This window comes from Sciurus carolinensis, chromosome 13 (assembly GCF_902686445.1).
Source record: "Sciurus carolinensis chromosome 13, mSciCar1.2, whole genome shotgun sequence".
Lineage (NCBI taxonomy): Eukaryota > Metazoa > Chordata > Mammalia > Rodentia > Sciuridae > Sciurus > Sciurus carolinensis.
This window is the reverse complement of record NC_062225.1, coordinates 76,004,136-76,027,927: the sequence shown is the minus strand read 5'-3', so window position 1 is coordinate 76,027,927 and position 23,792 is coordinate 76,004,136. Positions and strand designations below refer to the sequence as shown.

General features: G+C 35.8%; 1 protein-coding gene across 1 annotated transcript in view; it reads right to left on the bottom strand.

Annotated features, from left to right (window-relative positions):
• Atad2b (ATPase family AAA domain containing 2B) overlaps positions 1–23,792 on the bottom strand; it is a 160,867-nt gene that overhangs the window by 94,888 nt on the left and 42,187 nt on the right. The window contains 2 exon segments of the mRNA XM_047522251.1: positions 1,171–1,269; positions 9,957–10,032. Of these exon segments, the coding sequence (XP_047378207.1) occupies positions 1,171–1,269; positions 9,957–10,032 (175 nt within the window).

Below are 23,792 nucleotides of genomic sequence, written 5' to 3'. Positions count from 1 at the left end.
ATAAATGATTTGACACTTTAGTCATTTCCTAGGCAAATACAGACTCTATCTTGGTAAAAAAATCATTGAAGTTTTAGTGAGCCATGTAATCAGTCAATTACCCTAGTTAGGAAAAGATCATCAGAGACAACCAATAACAACGAAAAATAGGAGGGAAAAAAACTTTTACCAAGAAAATCCAAAGCCTCTTCAGATAATTGCTCAGAAAGCGTCTTACTGGGCTGAGCACAGCTCTGTGATCCGTGGATCCCTCCAGGACCAGGCAGGACAAGGTACTCCTCTGAAGCCTGACAGCTCACACTAAGCTGCAACACCGCTAGGTGTCGCTGTACTCGTTTGGCCGCACCAGGCATCATGACAGAGGGCAATTACCCCCACCAGTTCCAGTGGGCCTGGTTGGGTGGAGGTGTGCTTGAGGACACCGGGATCACCAAGCTGAGCACCCGCTCCAGCGCTGTTTCCTTCCGATCCCGCTCCTCCAGCACTGGGCACACCTGGAATATCCTAGGCAGGAAACTAGCCTAGGGCCCTAGCAACCACACGGAATCATGGCTGGTGAGAGCTTATGGCAGTGGAGCGTGTAGTGAGCATGGTGGCTTAGGTAATCTTTGAATTGGGACACTTCACACCCAATCCTGAGGGTTGCTCCTTTTTTCCTGGTAAGTTCAGCCAGATGACAGCTGGAACCTGGGAAGTGGGTCTTCTAGGTGAAGGTGGTGGCTCAGTTGGTAGAGTGCCTGCCTTGCAAGCACAAGGCCCTGGGTTCAATCCCCAGCACCGCAAAAAAAAAGAAAGCCTCTTACACTGAGCCCTATTCTTGGAGTGTGTAAAAAAGCTTAATTAAATGGATATGGATGAAAAGGGAAGTGCAGAGGGATAGACAGAAGCTGCCACAAAGTCTGGCCCCTTCTCCTTGGCTCTCCTTCCTCTCCTCTCCCAAATTACTTGATGGTAAGTACTTACAGAATAATTAATTTAGGGAACATTTCCCAAGGTTAGAGTTCCATTTTAAGAATTATAAAGTAGGAACCAAGTCAGCACATTACTCAAATCTAAAATTTGTTGAATAGCAATGTTATTAAAATGCCAGTATAGATATAGAAAAAAAACTTTGTTTTGTTTAAAACTTCTTTTTTCTACTGTAGGAAAAACACTAAAATATTTACGAACCTATTTCTTGCTCTCGCCATGCTCTTTGATTTCCTTCTTTCAAAGCGCTCTTCATCAGAAGAAGTTGTGTCACTACTATGGATGGCATGCTTCTTTCTCCTGTAAAAAGAGAGCAAGATTTTTTAAACCATTACAGTATAACAAACAGCTTTTAAGAATGCATTGAAAGCATCATATCAAAAATTAGTTCAGGAGAAATTTCATTCATTCTTTCAGCAAATATCTATTAAGATCCTACAGTCAACATCTAACAAGGTATAAAGGTGGTTAAGAACTACAGAGAAAAAGAATAAAATGAAGCAAATAGGAAGCCTGCAATTCTCTAAATAAGGAAGTTCAGGAAGGTAGTCAAATAAGAAATTTTAATTTGTATTCAAATTTAAATAGAATCTCTCTTTGTTATAAATAACATTAGAAACAGAACAGTAAGCTTCTCTTTATTTTTCACTCTCCCTTTCCCAAATAATTAGAAACACTTCAGACATTTAAAAAAAAAAACTAAATAAAATTATACACTTAATTCCAGAAAGATAAAGGATTTCACCTCCCACTTAAGATACTCTTATCCTGCCAGGCCTGGTGGTGGACCCCTTTGTCCCAGCAACTTTGGAGGCTGAAGAAGGATCTTGAGTTCAAAGTCAGCTTTAGCAACTTAGCTAGGCCCTAAACTCAGTGAGATCCTGCCTCAAAAAAAAAATAAAATAAAATAAAAATAAAAGGACTGTGGATATGGTTCAGTGGTTGAGCACACCTAGGTTCAATCCCTGGTAACCCAAAAGGGAAAAAAAAAAAAAAAGGATACTTCTATCCTGTCTGAATTTCTTACAAAATATGTTTGAATTAAAAAAGAAAGACTTTAAATAATAAATGCTATGGAATAATTAGGTAATTTATCAGGCTAACATCATCATTAAGGAGAAATAATACTTAATGAATATTAAATTATTATATAAATCATGATACCTCTAAGACACCTAGAAAATACTATAATTATTTTTTACTTGTTCTTTTTAGATATACATGACAATGGAGTGTATCTTGACATATTATACATACATGGAGTATAATTTCCCATTCTTGTGGTACGTGATGTGGAGTTACATTGGTTGTGTATTCATACATGAACATAGTAAAGTTACGTCCAATTCATTCTACTGTCTCTATTTCCATCCTCCCTCCCTTTCTTTCATCCCTCTTTGTCTAATCCAATGAATTTCTATTCTTCCTTCCCCCACCCACCTTATTGTGTGTTAGTATCCACCTATCAGAGAGAACATTCGGCCTTTGGTTTGGGGGATTGGCTTATTTCACTCTAGTGTGCTAGTACCCAGATCCATCCAATTAGTGGCAAATGACTTAATTTCATTCTTCCTTATGGCTGAGTAATATTCCATTATGTATACATATCACATAGAAAATATTGTAATTAAATCATTACCATATTGTGCCACTTCAACATGTCCAAACTGAGTTCATCATACCTTAATTAAATTTTTTGACCACTTTTTTTTAACTGAATAGTTTTACCAACCACTACTCTGCAGAAAACCTTAGTCATCCTAAATCCCTTTTCCTCCACCACTTACAACTTCCAGTGAGTCCTATCCATGCCTACAAATATCCCTTCCATGCTCCCCACCCTACTTAACATCCCACTTACCACCCCCACAGCCCTTTAGCCACCATAGCTCTGTTCCACTAAAAACATCTTGTGGCATCCTCTTACCTTAGATCTTGTTACTGAGAGAACTGCTCTTCCCAGTCTTAAAATGTAACAACCTATTCTTTGAATGTAAATATCTAACATACCAACTCTTTCAACTTCATCAAGACCTGCTGTCCCTGGGCACCCATTTACTCACAATCTATTATTTCTTTTCATGGCTAAGTTTTCGTACTGTCCAGCCTCAACTGTAAGACCTATTATTTCACTCTTATTCTTCCAACCTGACTGAATCTGAACCCTTTTTCTTCCATTATGATTAAAAACTCCAAGTCTGTACCAATTCATGTAGTAAAAAGAACTCTGATCACACTCACAAAAGCTGGAATCACTGTATATACCACTCCAGGGCCCACTACTGTCAACAGCAACCCAGATTCTCCAACTCTCCTTAAAAATCCTTAACCGACCTATCATTCCTTCTCTACAACAAATCCTTTTAGTGCATTCTACATCAGTTTTTAATGCTTCCCAACTCTTCCCAAAGCCTGCTACCAACAATCATATACTCATTTTTGGTGATTCTTACTTATCCTCTCTTCTACTTCTTTTTCCCCATCAGGAAATTCTCCCAAGTATCTGTGTGTCTGTGTGTGTACACACGTGTGCATATGTTGGGCCTATTATGTAAAGAAATGTAGTAATTTGTCAATAACAGCACATAAGGAGGTTGGTGGGAGCAAAATTGTATTGGTCTAAGGAAATGACTCCAGAAGGAAACTCAAATAAAAAAAAACAACCACACAAAGTAAGTTAAGGGATTGGGGTTGCAGCTCAGTGGTGGAGCACTTGACTAGCACATGTGAGGCACTGGGTTCCATCCTTAGCATCACATAAAAATAAATAAGTAAAATAAAGGTAGTGTGTCCATCTACAACTAAAAAAAATTTTTTAAATAAGTTAGATAGTAAAACATCTATAAATATACTTGTTCCTCTTTCTTTCAGTTTTTAAAGTCATAAAATTATAACATAATATTTCTAATAATATTCTGCTAGATTTATAACATTTTTAGATGTAATATATACAATAATAATAATAACAACACACAAAGCTGAGTGGTCTATATAATTTTCCAGAAAGGTACTTAAAAGAGAAAGAGTTGCCCACATAAAAATTAACTCAAAATACATCAAACACCAAAATCTAAGAACCCAAACTATAAACTCTTAGAAGAAACCATATGAGTAAATCTTCACAGCCTGGGATTTGGCAATGAATTCTTAGATATGACATCAAAAGCATAGTGACAAACAAAAAATAGATAAACTGAACTACATCAATCTTAAAAATGTATGTCCTTATCAAATGACAAATTCAAAGAGGTACTTATATCTAGAATATATAAAGAACTCTTACATTCAATAATAAAAAGGCAACCCCATTTTAAAATGGGCACAGAATATGAACAAACATTTCTCAAGGGAAGACATCAAAATGGCCAATAACCACCCAGGTGGTGGCACATGCCTGTGGTTCCAGTTACTTGGGAAACTGAGGCAGAGGATCACAAGTTCAAGGGCAGTCTGGACAACTTAGCAAGACTTTGTCTCAAAATAAAATTTTTCAAAAGGGCCAGGAATGTACCTCAGTGGTAGTATAGCCCTGGGTTCAATTCCCAAAACTGGAATAGAATAATAGTAATAACAAAAGCAAATATAATAATTAAAATGGCCAGTAACCACAGGAAAAGATGCTCAACATCATCAGTCATCAAGAAGACGCAAATCAGGAGGGGGGATGGGAACGGGAAAGATAGCAGAATGAATGGGACATAACTTTGCTATGTTCGTGTATGAATACACAACCAGTGTAACTCCACATCATGTACAACCACAACAATGGGAAGTTACACTCCACGTACATATGATATGTCAAAATACATTCTACTGTGATGTACAACTAAAAAGAACATATAAAAAAATACGGGTGGGGTTGTAGCTCAGTGATGGAGCACTTGCCTCACACATATGAGGCACTGGGTTCAATAATAAAAATAAATAAAAGTATTATGTCCATCTATGACTAAACATGTTTTAAAAAATGCAAATCAAAACTTTATTAGAGACCAGGCATGGTGGCACACACCTGTAATCCCAAAGGCTCAGGAGACTGAGACAGGAGGATCACCAATTCAAAGCCAGTCTCAGCAAAAGCTAGGTGCTAAGCAACTCTGTGAGATCCGGTCTTGAAATAAAACACAAAGAAGACTGGGGATGTGGCTCAGTGGTCGAGTGCCCCTGAGTTCAATCCCTGGTACCAAAACAAACAAAAAAACAAATAAACAAAAAAAAAAAACTCATGAGAAGAGATGGGGTTGTGGCTCATTGGCACAACATAAAAATAAATAAATAAAATAAACGTATTATGTCCATCTACAACTAAAAATATATACTTTTTTTAAAAAAAAACCTCATGAAATATAGTTTACCTCCAAGAGGATGGTTTACAGAGGTAGTAGTGTACATATCTGACTCTTTCTACTAAAGAGACTGTAGAAGAAATGATGTCCAATAGCATCAAATATACCCACTACCCAAATACTGTGGTTTCTAAATATCATCCTTCAATAAACAGAACCACATTTCCTTAGAGAAATGGCTAAACCCAGAGCTGAGGCATGATGAGTCTGGTGCGTGGTGTAACACCAGAAAATAAAGACACAGCCTACAAAAGGAGGGAGGCATGTCAAAGAGACACAACAACTAATCGGAAAGGACTCCCAATGGCCAAGGAGAAAAGAATCTGAGCAAAAAATAAACTACTATTTCATTATAATCCAAACTATAAAATAAATATGAGTCCATACTGATAGAAATAAGTGAATAAAAAATTTTATGCTAAATATCATACCTTTATTTGAAGTTGGGAAAGTTATGCATATTATGTAATTCTTGACATTGATGAAAATTACATTCTCAAATATTTTCATTAAATTAGAAACAAGACAAAAAACCCTTCCAAGAGCTAACAGAAAGAGCAGATTTTACCATATTTAAATAATTATTTACATTGCCAGGCGAGGTGGTGCATGCCTGTAATCCCAGCAGCATAGGAGGCTGAGGCGGGAGGCTCTCGAGTTCAAAGCCAGCCTAAATAATTATTTACGAGGTGCTGTATTATTCCTGAAACAATAGTTTTTTTTTTTTCCTCTTAAGATTCTTTTTTTTTTTTTAACGATTATACTTTGTTTTATTTGCAACTTTGTCATTTTGCAAAATGCATTACCACTGGCAACACTGATTGGTAAACAGTCTCCACCTGGGGAGGTCCGTATTAATCTGCATTTGTAGCTTTTGTGTGCACAGTGATGATGTATGTATACACCTGCATATATGCTTATTTAGCCCTTGTTAATAAAACTTTTAAATGAGATGATAAATCAATGAAAAAAATTTTTAAATAAGATGAAGAATCAACTTCCTCATAAAAGAGATGGAGCTAAGTTCTCAAACCACTCCCCTCCCCTGATGTTAGTGACATATTTAGAGACTAGAGAAGTAGAAAATGTTTACAAGAAGAAACCTGATAAACACTACCTTAACCAAATAATGAAGGTTAACTAAATATTATCGATCATATTATACAGATATCATATAGCCCTAGACAAGATGAGAGAAGTATACTTCACCTCTTTGGTAATTTGTCCAATATATAATCATGAGGGGAAAAAATGGGCTAGACGAATCTGGAAGGGGTGAACATTCTATAACATACAAGGACAGGATCCCTCAAGACAAGTGGTCATGGAAAAAAAAGATTAAAAAACTATCACAGGCCAAAGGAGACTGAGGAGACATAACACTCCCTGCAAACAGGTATCCTGGATTGGCTTCTACAGCAGAAAAAATATGTTCATGACAAAATGGTGAAATTCAATAAAGTCTTATGTTTGGTTAGAAGTAATACCAATCTTACTTCTTTGTTTTAACTAATGTAGCCCCATATTATAAGATGCTAAGTATAGGGAAGAACTCTCTATACTATCTTTGAAACTTTTCTACTATGCTAAAATTATCCCAAAATTAAAAATTAATTTAAAAAATTTTAGCTGGGCGTGGTGGCCTATAATCCCAGCAACTCAGGAGGCTGACACAGGAGGACTACAAATTCAAGGATGGGCTCAGCAACTCAGTGAGGCCCTAAGCAACTATAATGCACTAATAAAAACTTTTTTTAAATGTAAAGTACCTGTGCATTTCTTTGAATGCAAATTTTACCTCAAAAGAAAAAACCTAAACAAATATGGAACATCAGTTAAATACGTGTGCTAAAGAATTAAGGGAAGAAGTATACTGATATCTGTGAATTATTAGAAATAAACCTTCAAAATGAGATAGATTACAGATGGACAGAGAGGTAATAAAGCAAATACAGTAAAATGATAATGTGGAGTCTAGATATTGGATATGCCACTGATCACTAGAAAATTCTTTTCAAACCCTCAAGATGCTTGAAATCTTATAAAATAATGAAATGTTTCCTAAATATAGACAATATTTCTTTTCAAATGCCTGTTAAACATTCACAAAAATAAACTATATATCCAACCATTAAGAAAATATCAATCAATAGACAATAATCTCTCATCACGATGCAATAAACACAGAAATTAATTACAAAACAGAAAATAAAAAGGTACTTCCATATAAAAGATTCAATCTTAAAAAATCTAATATAATTAATCTAAGATGAAAAGACTTCCCACAGGGGCTGGGGATTTAGCCTCAGTTGGTAGAGTGCTTGTCTCACAAGCGCAAAGCCCTGGGTTCAATCTCAGCTATGCAAAAAAAAAAAAGAAAAAAGACTGCACAGATTAGGAATTGCATCTGGAAACAATCACCATATTTGTTTCAATACAAAATTCAATGACAAAAAATCCATAAATCCATAATGGAAAAAAATACATCTTTCTTAAGTATCAATATTAAAAGGGACATGCTAGAGGAAAAAAATTAGGTAAAAGAGTAAAAAACTGATATACAGAAACAACTGCTCTCACATGTACAGATATTAACTAGACAGAGAATATTAATGGGAAAATGGGGGTGTAAGCATTTTTTGCCTATTTAACAGAAAACGTAAGATCCTAAGAAAAAATTAATAAATGCATAAGAATCACAGAAAGAACTTTAAAATGCAATGGAATAACACTAAAAATAAAAAAATGTTAAATAACTGAAAATCATATCAAGCAAAATGACAGGGATTACCCATTATAAACAGTACAATATATAAAGCATCAGTGAGACTAAAATTATACTCAACAAAGAGATGAACAGAACAAACATCCAGAAGCAAACCAAAATATGTGATTCAATAAGTGAGAAAGGTAGCAACTGCAATCAATGGAGAAACCACACACTCAATTCAATGAATGCAGTTGTAGCAACTTATTTTCTACGTGGGGAATTGAAGCTGCATTCAAAATTTAGTAGATAACTTTAGAAGAAATGAAAAATTTAAGAATAAAAAATGAAACTATAGAAACAGACAAAAGAATTCACAGGTATATCCAGTGGCTCACACCTGTAATCCCAGTGGCTAAAGAGGCTGAGGTAGGAGGAGCAGAGGTTCAAGATCAGCCTCAGTAACTTAGGGAGAACCCACTTCAAAATAAAAACTAAAAAGGACTAGGGTATAGCTCAGTGTTAAAGCACCACTGGGTTCTATCCCTAGTATAAAAAAAAAAAAAAAAAAGTGAATCATTTTAAGACTGGATTGTGAAGACTTTTGTATAATTCAAAATTGCAAATCCATAAAAGAAAAGATTAACAATTTTGACTACATAAAAATAAAATGTTTTGTATAATAAAACAAACTAAGATGGGGGGTTGGTATCTTATATGAGAAAGGTCTAATCTTTACTATATAAAGAATTCCTTCAAATAAATAAAAGAACAAAATCTATTAGAAAAGTAATCAATTTTATGAGCATCTCAAAAAACAGATTTACAGCCAGAACTACAAGAGGATCAGAATTGTTATTAGTATCTGAACTGGGAATAGTCTTGTGGAACTTACCCCTTATCCTATGGGACCTGTCACTAAGAAGTATTTGTGTCAGAATTACATTGAACTGAACTGAACTGAATTGAATCACTGGATACCCAGCTGGTGTCCAGGCAGTTGCCAAATTGCTTTGTGTAGGAAAAATGGATACATTCGATGTCAAATGTTACAGAACTAGAGAAACAACATTTCTCAGAATTGCCTTTCAAGAAAAGAAAATAAATAAAATAAATCTTGAAAATTAAAAAATTTCCAAACCACATATACTAGTATGAAAGAACAACGGGGGGAAATTACATTGAAGACTAATTAGCCAGACACAGTGGCACATGCCCATAGTCCCAACTACTCTGGAGGTTGAGGCAAGAAGAGTATTTTACCAGAGTTGTTCAAGGCTAGCTTGGGCAACATAGATCCCCATTTCAAAAAAAAAGAAGAAGGAAAGGCTGGGGATATAGCTCAGTTGTTAGAGTGCTTGCCTTGTAAGCACAAGGCCCTGGGTTCAATTCCTAGCACCAGAAAAAAAAAAAAAAAGAAGAAGAAGAAGAAGAAAACTAACTGAATCAATGCCTGAAATAATAAATATATGGGCTGGGCATTAGAGCCCACACCTATAAAACCAAATACCAGCAACTCAGGAGGATGAGGCATGAGGATCACAAGTTCAAGGGCAGACTTGGCAACTTAGAAAGATCTCAAAAAAAAGAAAGGGGGTGGGGGCAGGGATATCGTGCAGTGGTAGAATGTCCCAGAGAGACAGAAAGGGATAGATATGGATAGATAAATAGGGGTCATTTCTACTCACCCAAAGAGCTAGGTAGCTTTAGGGAACATAATACTTAAAACAATAAAGAAGTAAGATAAAAGACAACTGTGAACAAGAAGATAACAGACACACCTAGGATAATAACTATTAGTAGTTGGATCCTAAAAGAGGAAGAAAGAAAGAAAGAAAGGAGCAAGTAAGGAGGAAGATGAAACACAATTAGTGTCTCATTCTCGCAGTGAAGGGGGCAAATATTTCCTTCTTTCAAGAACAAAAAAAACTTACCTGATATGGCTTCTTCTGGCTGGAGATCTGTGAATATCAAACAGCGTGTTCTCCCTCTTTTTCTGATGAGATGGCACTAAAAGAAAAATGTAAGATAGAAATAACTAATAATAAATTAATAAGTTAATGTAGTCAAAGAACAAATTACTTCTGTTGTTAACATTCTGAATAAAACCTTATTTTTAAGGTTTAAGTTGTGTTTTTTTTAAGGTTTAAGGTTTTTTTAAACCTTAAACTTTTTTAAACCTTTAAGTTATTTTTAAGGTTTAAGGTTTAAGTTGTGTGTTTTTAACTTCCACACTCTGCTGGAAGCATTACAAAAATAAATGCTTTGTGTGTTAATACTATTAAGTTGCAAACAAACATTCTAAAAAGATGTTAATTTAAATAACTGTGATTGCCAGGTACAGTGGCCACACAGCTGAGGCAGGAGGATTACAAGTTCAACTCAGTGAGGCCCTCAGCAACTTAGTAAGACCCTAACTCAAAATAAAAAAATAAAAAGGGCTGGGATGTGGCTCAGTGGGAAAGCAACCCTAGATTCAATCCCTAGTACCATATAAATAAGTAATTGTTACCAGATTATACAAAGATTTCTAAGATACAACACCCAAAACATAATTCATTATAACAATTTTTTGAAAGAAAGAAGAAGCAAAATAGGACTATTTTCATTCCCAATAGAAACATCAATTTGACTAACTATTCATACGTAAACATCTTCACAAGAGATGAGGAAAACTGGTTAGAGAATACAGTACCTAGTTAATAAGACAATATGGACTGAAAAGGAAGAAATAAAGGTTTTACATCACCCACATCACATCTCCCTCAACCTCAGACAGCACAGCATGAAGAGGGATGCCTTCTACTTGGAGGCGAGCACAAGACTTTCTTTTTGTCCCCAATACTAGGCCTGCCACAAGTGAAGTTCAGGCTGGTTTATGTGGACTTACCCTAGAGACCTACCTCAAAACCACATGGGAATTTATAGCCACTGTGAGACAGACAAGACCCAGCACATAACACTGCCAGTCACCCTAACTCTCTGAGTAAGCCACAGTGAAAAGAAGGTCTCAGTAGCTGTGAGAACCTCAGCAGTCAGGGGCTTTGAGTGCACTACACCAGCCTATATGGCATGGGATTCCAGACCAACAATGAGCTAGTAGTAGTCTGGGGCTTAAGATCTCTCCTGGCACTTCAACAACTGCAGTAGTCATGGGCATACAGAACACCAGACTGCCAACCCAGACTCTTTGGACAAGTTAACAGTTGAAAGATGGTGCCATGAATATCCGGTCTGTGATGACTTCCAAAAGTACCTATTTCAATACTCACACATCAATGTACAACCACAAGGATCAAAAAAAATTAGAGAAACATGACACAAGCAAATGGACAAAATAAGGTGCCAGTCCCTGACTCAAAATAAGATGCCAGTTTCTGACTCTAAAGAGAAAAAGATGCCTGACAAAGAATCAAAAGAGTTGTTTTAAGGGAGCCCAACAAACCAAAAAAATAAAAAATAATTCAATAAAAAGAACAATTAAGTGACCAGAACAAGAAATTAAAGAGATTGAAAAAATTTTAAAAGTCACACATTCTAGAGCTGAAAAATGCAATGAACAAATGAAAAAATGCAATGCCATCGAAGCAGAACCAATCAAAAAGAAAAAAGAGTCTGAATTTGAAGACAGATTATTTGAAAATATATACTAAGAGGGAAAAAAAACACAAGTAACAAAAAGAAATAAAAATGCTTACAAAACTCATTGGTAGCACTAAAAGAGCAAATGTCCAAGCCACTGGCATTCAAGAGAGAGAAAGGTAAGAGAATGATAAAGGAAAAGAAAGCATATTTTTAAAAATAATAGCAGAAAACTTTTCAAATATGGAGAAATATAAATATTCAGGTATGGGGGGATCAAATATTTTCAATCAGCTTCAATACAAATAAGACTACCCCAAGGACATGTTGCAATCAAACTGTCAAAGTTCAAAGAAGAGGGAAGAGTCTGAAAGCAGCAAGAAAAAAGAAGCAAATAACATATGATAGACTTTCCAGTACACCTAGCACCAGAATTCTCGGCAGAAATTTTACAGACCAAGAGAGTGAGAGTACATTCAATGTGCTGAAGGGAAAATCTCCCAGTCAAGAATATTGTACCAAGCAACATTCTCTTTGAGAAGAGATAAAGACGTTCTCAAACAAACACAAGCTGAAAGAGTTTACCACTGCCATACCTATTTTACAAAAAAAAAAAAAATGTCAGGGCGCAGTGGCATACACCTGTAATCCCAGTAGCTCAGGAGCTAAGGCAGGAGGATAACAAGTTCAAAGCCAGCCTCAGCAAAATCGAGACTCTACGCAACTCAGTGAGACCCTGTGTCTTAAAAAAAATACAAAACAGGGCTGGGGATGTGGCTCAGTGGTCGAGTGCCCCTGAGTTCAATTCCCAGTACCCAAAACAACAACAACAACAACAACAACAAAACACCCACACACAAAAAGGAGTACTTCCACCCAAAAGAAAATAACACTAATGAGTAACACCAAAACAAATAAAACTCACTGATAGGGCTGGAGTGCAGCTCAGTGGCAGAACACTTGCCAAGCATTTATGAGGTCCTGGGTTCAATCTCTAGCAAAGGAGAAGAAAAACCAGGAGAAGGGAAAGAAGGAAGGGAAGAATGGAGAGGAAGAGGAGAATAACAGGAGGAGGAGAATGAAGAGAGGGAGGAGGAAGGAAGAAGAAGAAATAAAACCAAAACACACAGATAAAAGTAAGTATGCAAATTAGAATACCCTGAATTTTGTAACGGGGATATGGAAAGTATGTATATGTCTTTACTATGAAGATTAAAAGACAAAACAATTAAAAATAATAATAACTACAATATTTGTTAAGGAATAAACAATATAAAATGATGTCCATTATGGCATTAAAATTCAAACCACAAAGGGAATGCAGTTAAAATGTACAGGTGTCTTTCTGTTTTGTTTTGGGTTTTATGGAGGGCCAAGAAATTTAAGTTGTTATCAGTTTAAACTAACCTGTCATAACAATAAGATGTTTTTTTTTCTAAGTCTTATGGAAATCATGAAGCTAAAACCTATAATAGAAACACTAAAAATAAAAAGTGAGGAATCAAGGCAGCTAACCCTAACCTTTGACACCTGCGCCTGCTCACTACACTGGCCAACAGACTGACCTTATATGCTTGGGTTTATTCCTGGGCTCTCTTTTATACTCCATTGGTCTATATGATAGCAATTATTTACTTTATTTGTTTCTTCCCCAGTGTTTCTTTTCAACATAAGCTGAAAACTTGAAATTTTTTAAGCACTGTCTCCAGGGGCTCAATCATGTTAGGCAAGCACTATACTACAGAGCTATATCCCCAGGCCCTAAACTCTATATTCAAATACAAGATTAAAAGTTTTGTTTTGTTTTGTGTTGTTTTCATGTTGCTAGGGATCAAACTCACATCCTTAACGGGCACGCTAGACAAGTATTCTACCACTGAACTATATCCCCACCCCAATGTAAATATTAAAATAAATGTACATATATGTGTATATATAAAAGGATTTAGTTATGTCTCACTTATATTGATATACTGCATTTTTATCATAAACTTATTATTGTAAACATTTTTCCTTAGATCTACAAGTTGTTTAAAAATGTACTGTATTCAGAAAATTCCATCATTTGCAACAACATGGATGAATGTGGAAGATACTGTGCTGAGTGAAATAAGCGAAGAATAGAAAAACAAAATTTAAAAAAGAACTCATGGAAGTACAGAGTGAATACAGTTACCAGATATTGTGAGTGAGAGAAGACAGACAAGGAGCAAAATTACAGTTGGATAACAGGAATAAGTTCTCCTGTTCTATTGTATAACAATAGATTATTGTGATTATTATAATCACTTTTATAATTAATGCATTGTGTACTTCAGAATAGCTAAAGGAAGATTTTGCATACTCTCACTACAAGGAAGTTATGATGCTTGAGGTTATAAATATGATAATTATCCTTATTTGATCAACCTACGATATATACACATGTAAAAACATCATAATGTATCTCATAAATATATACAACTATTTGTAAAGTTAAGAAAAACTTTTTTTAAAAAAGGTAAGAAATCAAAACATACTACTAGAGTCTGTTTCTTAACCACAAAAGAAGACAGTCAGAGAGGAAGAATGTTTCTACAAAACAATTAGAAGTAGGTCCTTACCTTTCAATAATTACTTTCAATGTACATGATGTAAATACTCCAATCAAAAGACAAGAGTAGCTAATTAAAAAAAAAAGACCCATCTATATGCTGCCAAAAAGAGACTTGCTTCACCTGTAAAGACATACATAGACTGAAAGAACAGAGGTATTCCATGTAAATGGAATCCAAAAGAGAGCTGAGTAACTATACTTTATAAGAAACAAAAGAAAAGTAAAAAACTAAATAATAATAATAATAATAATAATAATAGAGACATAGAAAGTCATTACATAATGATAAAGGGATCAATTCAGCAAGAGGAAGTAACAATTGACAATATATATGCCCCCAACATCTATGTGCATAAAGATATAAAGCTAATATAAATAGATCTGAAGGGAAAGATAGACTGCAATACAATAATTGTAGGAGACACACCACTTTCAGCAATGAACACATCATTCAGACACTGCATTTTAAACCAAATGGGTCTACTATACATATAGAACTTTCCATTTGACAGCTCCAGCATATATGTATATATCTTCTCAACTACTCATAGAACAGTCTCCATAATAGACTGTATCTTAGTCCACAAAATAAACGTTAACAAATTGAAGACAACTAAAATCACATCAAGGAACTTTTGAGATCACAGTATAAGTACCAGGGAGAGCACCGAAGAATTCACAAATATAGAAGATTGGGTAACATGATCTGGAACAACCAATGAGTCAATGAAGAAATTAAAATGGAAATTTAGGGGTGGTGCTGTAGTTTAGTGATAAGAGTGCTTGCCTAACATGCAAGAGACCCTGAGTTTCATCCCTAGCACTGCCAAAAAAGAAAAAATAAAATTTAAAAATTTCTTGTGACAAGTGGAAATGGAAAAAACAATATACAAACCTATGGAATGCAGCAAAAGCAGTCTTAAGAGGGAAGTTTATACCAATAAACACAAAATCAAGAAGACTGGCTAGGCACAGTGGCACATGCTTATTATCTCAGTGACTCAAGAGGCTAAGGTAGAAGGATCACAAGTTCCATACCAGGAACTTAGGGAGGCCCTAAGCAATTTAGTGAGACACTATCTCTTAACAAAATACAAGGAAGAAGAGGAGGAGGTGAGAAAGGAGAATAGATCTAAAATAAAGAACCTCAATTTGACCTTAAGGGAACTGGAAAAAAATAAATAAAAGTCCATAAAATTAGTATTAGAAGCCAGTGCAGTAGCACATGCCTGTAACCCCAGGCTGAGGCAGGAGGATCACAAGTCTGAAGCCAGCCTCAGCAACTTAGCAAGATCCCACCTAAAAACATAAAAAGGGCTGGGGACAGTGGTAAAGCATCCCGGGTTAATCCCCAGTTCTGAGGGAAAATATTACCAGAAGAAAGCAAATAATGAAGACCAAAGCAGAAATAAAAGTATTTAAGACTAAACAAATGATACAAAAGATGAAACAAAGAATTGGTGTTTTGAAAAGATAAACAACACTGATAAACCTTTAACTAGACTAAGAAAACAAGATAGGAAACTGAAATAAAATCAGAGATGACAAAGGAGACATTACAACAGATATCACAGAAATACAAAGGATCAGTAAGAAGTTACTATGAACAATGATATTTCAACAGATTATACAACTAAGAAGAAATGGATAAATTCCTGGACACAGACAATATACTGACTAATTGGGAAAGAGGAAATCTGATATTTAGTGTGTATGTGTGTGTGTGTGTGTGTGTGTGTGTGCATGTTTACAAGTATAAACATACACATATACACCTATTATGTATATACATACATATAGTTTAAAAATATTTATCAGTTTAAAAAAAGACTTCCAAGAAAAGTAAAGGGCCTGATGGTTTCAGTGCTAAATTCTATCAAACATTTAAAAAACTTCTCAAACTCTTTCAAAATATTAAAGAATACTTTTGTTTGTTATCTTTTGACAGATATTAATTGTGGATATTTATGGGGTGCAATGTGGCATTTCAATACATGTATACCATGTGTTATGATCAGATCAATGTAATTGGCCTACCTATCATGTCTATTCTTAGACAATTCTATTCTTTACCTTCCATTTGTCTTTTTTTTTTGTACAAGGGATTGAACTCAGAGGCACATAACCTCTGAGCCACATCCCCAGCTAAATTTTACATTTTATACAGAGACAGGGTCTCACTGAGTTGCTTAGGGTCTCACTAAAGTTGCTGAGGCTGACGTTGAACTCACAATCCTCCTGCCTCAGTCTCCAGAGCTGCTGAGATTACAGGCATGCGCCACCACACCTGACTCATATGTCTTTCTGTGTCAGACTTATTTCACTTAGCATAATATTAAGAGAAGGGACTCTTTCAAAATTCATTGTATGAGGACAACATTACCCTGAAATCAAAATCAATATGGACACAACAAATAAAGCATCAAGTCAATATCCTTGATGAATATACAAAAATTCTTAACAAAATATAATCAAATCAAATTCAACAGCACAGTAAAAAAAACCATTCACCATGCTCAAGTGGGATTCTTCCCAGAGATGCAAATATGATTGAACATATGCAAATCAGAAAACATGATACATCATATTAACAGAATAAAGGACAAAAACCTTATGATCATTTCAACAGATGCAGAAAAAGCATTTGATGAAATTCGACCTCCCTGCAGGATAAAAAAATTCAAACAAATTAGGTATAGAAGGAATATACCTCAACAAAATTGAGGTCACATATGAAAAACCCACAGTTAACAACATCACAGTGAAAGAAAAAAAGCTGGAAGTTTTTCCTCTAGGATTTAGAACTTGACAAGAATACCCAATGTATTAGTCAGCTTTTGATTACAACAGCAAAATATCTGAGACAGTTTACTTATGAAGGTTTATTTAGTTCACAGTTGTGGAGGCTCAATGGCATAGCACATGTATCAGCCCGTTTCTGGTGAAAGCTATCCCAACTGCATCATATCACAACCGGCAAAAGCTGTAGCACATTCGGGAATTAGTAATCACACAGAGATGAAGAAAGACAGATTCAGGGGTCAGGTTCAGGTTTTCATAACACCTCTCTTCATGAGAACTACCAAGGAGGTGCATGAGAACTACCCTGAACCAATCTGAAGACACAACTCCCAGTGACCCAAGGACCTCCACTAACCTGAACATCACCACACTGAAGAGTTTCTAACACAGAGACTCCTGGGGGAACACGCCACATCCAAACCCACATTCCCCACTTGTATTCAGTATAGTACCAGAAGTCATGGCCAGAAACAGCATACAAATTAGAAAGGAAGAAGGGAAACTGTCTCTGTTACATATGATATGATTTCATATATAGAAAACCCTATATATAAACTGTGGTTGTAGCTCAGTGGTAGAGCACTTGCCTAGCATGTGGAGGCACTGGGTTCAATCCTCAGCACCACATAAAAATAAATAAATAAGATAAAGGTGTAAAAATATGCAATAACATTATTTAAAAAAGAAAACACTAAATACTCCACACACACACAAACACAAAAAAACCATTAGAACAAATTCACTGAAGTTGCAGAATATGCAATCAACACATAAAAAATCAGTGCATTTCCAAACATTAACAGCAAACTACCTGAAAAAAAGAAATCAAGGAAACAATAATGCCTTTTACAATAGCTATAAAAATAAAATAATTAGGAATAAATTTAACAATGGAAGAGAAAGATATCGCTGAAAAGTACAAAACACTGATGAAAGAAACTGAAGAGGACGCAAATGGAAAGAAAACCCATGTTTGTGTACTGGAGGAATTAATAGTTGAAATGCCCAAACTAAACAAAGTAATTTACACATACAACAACAAAAAAAAATAAAATGCCAATTATATTTCTGACAAAAAAAATTCTAAACTTCATAAAAAAAGTCTACAAACAGCCAGAGCAATCTTGCTTTAAAAAAAAAAAAAAAAAAAAAAAAAAAAAAACAGCTAGAGTTATCATACCACCTAAACAAAAAATATACCACAAACAATATGGTACTGATAAAAAAACAGAGAGCCTAGAAATAAATTCACACATATACAGCCAACTTATGTTTCACGAAGGAACCAAGAACCATAAGAAAGAGCAATCTCTTTAAATAAGTAATTTTAGGAAAGCCAGATAATCACATTCAGGAAAAAAAAAGAAAAGAAAGAAAGAAAGTAACTACAACCTTATCTCTCACCATATACAAAAATAAACTCAAAATGAATTAAAGACTTATATGGGGAGATCCAAGATGGCGAACTAGAGGGAGGCCGTGTTCCTCATCGCTCTGTAACTTGGATTTCAAGCAGAGGGTATCTGTTTCTCGATGAGGCACTTTTACTGCTTATAGATCCCCTGATGTTTACCCCACTTGTCTATTGCGATCACCTGCAATTTGCAAGCATATCGACTACTTTTTGAGTGCAGATAGCTCACTAGTGCCTACCATCTGCCATTTGTCTGACTCTTGCCTGTCCATCACCTGTCTTTCACCTACCCATCACCCACCGCCCGAGGTTCACCTGCCGATCGCCAACACCAGCCAACAGGCTGACCGCAGACCACCAGTGGAGTGCCAGCTACCTGCTGTTGCCTGCAAGTTCATTGTCACAGTACCTTCAGGTTTGGTTACACATGGCTGCCGTCATTTTGAGACAATAGCCAGGACGTGTAGGACCCCTGGCCGGACTGACTGAGCCCCGTCCCGTATCCAGGACCCCTCATCCCAACCACCACTCCCTGCCTCCAGGGCCCTCAGACCGACTGACTGCTCCCCACCACCAGGACCCCCAGACCCACTGACTGCGCCCCACCTCCAGGATCAGGCAACCAGACTGCACACACCACGCCTCCAGGACCTCCAGCCAACCACACCCACACTGCAACCTGCAGTTCCCCATTTTTGAACACATTAGGAAGCCAGAGCAGCCATCTTGGATAATCCTGGAAGTCATATCTCCCATTTTTAGGTGGGGCAAATCTCATCCTGAGACACCTGCTGGAGACTGGAAGCACATTGTCAGGTATCTCTCATACATCAGGCTACTGAAGACTGGGAGGTTTGAATACTGTATCACTGTTATAGTATAGATTTTCTTTTCTCGTTATTGAAAAATTTTAAGTTTTTATTTCTTTACTTTTCTCACTCTATTTTCCTTTTGTTTACCTGTTTCTTCAGAGTCTCTTTCTCCCTTTTCTCACGCTAACAACTTCTTTTGGTTACACTCTCGCTCTTTCTATAATCTAGAATTTCTATGTACTCTTTTCTTATCCATTAACAGTTACATCCTACACCCCTCGGCATCCTCTTTGCCCTCCATTAGAAACTGCAGACCTTATTGCAAATCTATTTGTTATACTGTAGATAATAATTGAACTCATTCTGTTTATTATAACAATATTATTAACATCTTCATAGGGGCTATTTGGTTTAGGGTTGCATACTGTCTGTACTGGGCACTGCTAATATTGATCTCCCCCTTAAAGAAACGGTTTTGGAAATCTATAGGATCACTATAAGCCTATGGGGGGAAATGGCAATACCCAAGATCTGCACTGCTAGAAGGGAACATACATGAACAACATGAAAAAACAAGGGAAGAAAATGATCCAAACAAACCTAGATTCTATATTAATAGAATCCAGTAACAGTATGGTAGAAGAAATGTCAGAAAAGGAGTTCAGAATATACCTAATTAAAATGATTCATGAAGCAAAGAATGAGATAAGAGAGAAAATGCAGGCAATGAATAATCACTCCAATAAGCAGCTGAAAGAGCAACTGCAGGAAGCGAAAGATCATTTCAACAAAGAGATAGAGATTCTCAAAAAAATCAAATGGAAATCCTTGAAATGAAGGAAAAAATAAACCAAATAAAACACTCAATGGAAAGCATCACCAATGGACTAGACCACTTGGAACACAGAACCTCAGACAATGAAGACAAAATATTTAATCTTGAAAATAAAGTTTCCCAAACAGAGAAGATGGTAAGAAATCATGAACAGAACCTCCAAAAACTATGGGACATCATGAAAGACCCAAATTAAGAATTATCAGAATTGAGGAAGGCACAGAGATACAAACCAAAGGAATGAACAACCTATTCAATGAAATAATATCAGAAAATTTCCCAAGCCTGAAGAATGAAATGGAAAATCAAATACAAGAGACTTACAGAACACCAAATACACAAAATCACAACAGATCCACACCAAGGCACATTATAATGAAAATGCCTAACATCCAAAATGAAGATAGAATTTTGAAGGCTGCAAGAGAAAAGCATCAGATTACATATAGGGGGAAACCAATACGGATAGCAACAGATTGCTCAACTCAGAAACCTAAAAGCTAGAAGGGCCTGGAACAATATATTTCAAGCTCTGAAAGAACATTGTTGCCAACCAAGAATCCTATACCCAGTGAAACTAACCTTCAGATTTGAAGACAAAATACAATCCTTCCATGATAAACAAAAGTTAAAAGAATTTACAAACAGAAAGCCTACGCTACAGAATATTCTCAACAAAATATTCCATAAGGAGGAAATGAAAACAACAACATAGGTCAGCAAAGGGAGGAACTACCTTAAAGGAAAAACCATTCAAAGGAGAAACCAAGTCAAGTTAAAAACCAAAACTAAGCCCAAATGACTGGGAATACAAATCATATCTCAATAATAACCCTGAACGTTAATGGTCTAAACTCATCAATCAAAAGACACAGATTGGCAGACTGGATTAAAAAGAAAGACCCAACAATATGCTACCTTCAAGAGACTCATCTCATAGAAAAAGACATCCACAAACTAAAAGTGAAAGGATGGGAAAAAAACCTACCACACACAAGGACTCAGTAAAAAAGTGCAGGTTTCCATCCTTATTTCAGATAAAGTGGACTTCAAGCCAAAGTTAGCCAGAAGGGATAAAGAAGGACATTTCAGACTGCTTAAGGGAACCATAAATCAGGAAGACATAACAATCATAAATATTTATGCCCCAAACAATGGTGCATCCATGTACATCAAACAAATCCTTCTCAATTCCAGGAATCAAATAGATCACAACACAATAAACTAAACAAAGAAAACCTAAACAAACAAAAACTAAACAAAGAAACCACAGAACTCAATAACACAATCAATAACTTAGACTTAACAGACATATTCCATCCATCAACAAGAGTTCACTTTCTTCTTAGCAGCACACGGAACCGTCTTGAAAACAGACCATATTGTTAGGCCACAAAGCAGCCCTTAGTAAATGCAAAAAAACAGAGATACTACCTTGTGTTCTATCAGATCATAATGGAATGAAATTAGAAATTGATGACAAAATAAAAAAAGGAAATTAATCCAACACCTGGAGACTAAATAATATGCTATTAAATGAAACATGGATAACAGAAAACATCAGGGAGGAGATAAAAAAATTCTTACAGGTCAATGAGAACGATGATACAATATATCAAAATTTTGGGGACACCATGAAAGCGGTACTAAGAGGAAAATTCATTGCATGGAGCGCATTCAAGAAAAAAATAAAAAGTCAACAACTAAATGACCTAACATTACAGCTCAATGCCCTAGAGAAAGAAGAACAGAACAACACCAACAACAGTAGAAGACAGGAAATAATTAAAATCAAAGCTGTAATCAATGAAATTGAAAGAAAAGAAACAATTGAAAAAAAGTGACAAAACAAAAAGTTGATTCTTTGAAAAAGTAAACAAAATAGACAAACCCTTAGCCACACTAACAAAGAGATGAAGAAAGAAAACTCAATTTACTAAAATTTGTGATGAAAAAGCAATTATCACAACAGATAACACTGAAATACACAACATAATGAGAAGCTACTTTGAAAATCTATATTCCAACAAAATAGAAAATACTGAAGACATTGACAATTTCTAAAGACATATGATCCTCCCAAACTGAAGCAGGGGGACATACACAATTTAAACGGATCAATATCAAGCAATGAAATAGAAGCAGCCATTAAAAGTCTACCAACCAAGAAAAATCCAGGACCAGACGGATTCTCAGTCAAGTTCGACAAGACCTTCAAAGAAGAACTCATTCTAATACTTCTCAAAGTATTCCAGGAAATAGAAAAGGAGGGAACCCTACCAAACTCATTCTATGAAGCTAATATCATCACCCTCTTACCCAAACCAGACAAAGACACATCAAGGAAAGAAATTTTTAGACCAGTATCTTTCATGAATATAGATGCAAAAATCCCTAACAAAATTCTGGCAATATGCATCCAAAAATATATTAAGAAGATAGTGCATCACGATCAAGTGGGGTTCATTCCGGGAATGCAAGGTTGGTTCAACATCCATAAATCAATGAATGTAATCCATCGTAACAACAGACTTAAGGATAAGAATCATATGGTTATTTCAATTAACACAGAAAAAGCGTTCGACAAAATACAACACCCCTTCATGCTCAAAACACTAGAAAAAATAGGGATAGTGGGAACATACCTGAACATTGTAAAGGCTATGTATGCTAAGCCCATGGCCAACATCATTCTTAATGGAGAAAAACTGAAACCATTCCCTTTAAAAACAGGAACAAGACAGGGATGTCCTCTTTCACCACTTCTATTCAACACTGTCCTCAAAACTCTAGCCAGAGATTAGGCAGACCAAAGAGATTAAAGGGCTACGAATAGGAAAAGAGGAACTTAAGCTGTCACTATTTGCTGATAACATGATTCTATCTTTAGAGGATCCAAAAAACTCCTCCAGAACACTTCTAGACCTCATAAATGAATTCAGCAAAATAGCAGGCTATAAGATCAACACGCATAAATCTAAAGCATTTTTATACGCAAGCGACGAAACAGTTGAAAGGGAAATGAGGAAAACAACTCCATTTGCAATAGCCTCAAAAAAAATAAATACTTGGGAATCAATCTAACCAAAGAGGTAAAAGATCTCTACAATGAAAACTACAAACATTGAAGAAAGAAACTGAGGAAGACCTTAGAAGATGGAAAGATCTCCCATGTTCTTGGATAGGCAGAATTAATATTGTCAAAATGGCCACACTACCAAAAGTGCTAAACAGATTCAATGCAATTCCAATTAAAATCCCAATGATGTACCTTACAGAAATAGAGCAAGCAATCATGAAATTCATCTGGAAGAATAAGATGAATAGCTAAAGCAATCCTTAGCAGGAAGAAAGAAACAGGGGGTATCTCAATACCAGAACTTCAACTATACTACAAAGCAATAGTAACAAAAACAGCATGGTATCGGCACCAAATAGACATGTAGATCAATGGTACAGAATAGAGGACATGGACACAACCAAATAAATACAATTTTCTAATACTAGACAAAGGTGCCAAAAATATGCAATAGAGAAAAGATAGCCTCTTCAACAAATGGTGCTGGGAAAACTGGAAATCCATATGCAACAGAATGAAACTAAACCCCTATCTCTCACCCTGCACAAAAATCAACTCACAATGGATCAAGGACCTTGAAATCAGACCAGAGACCCTGCATCTTACAGAAGAAAAAGTAGGTCCAAATCTTCAACTTGTTGGCTTAGGAT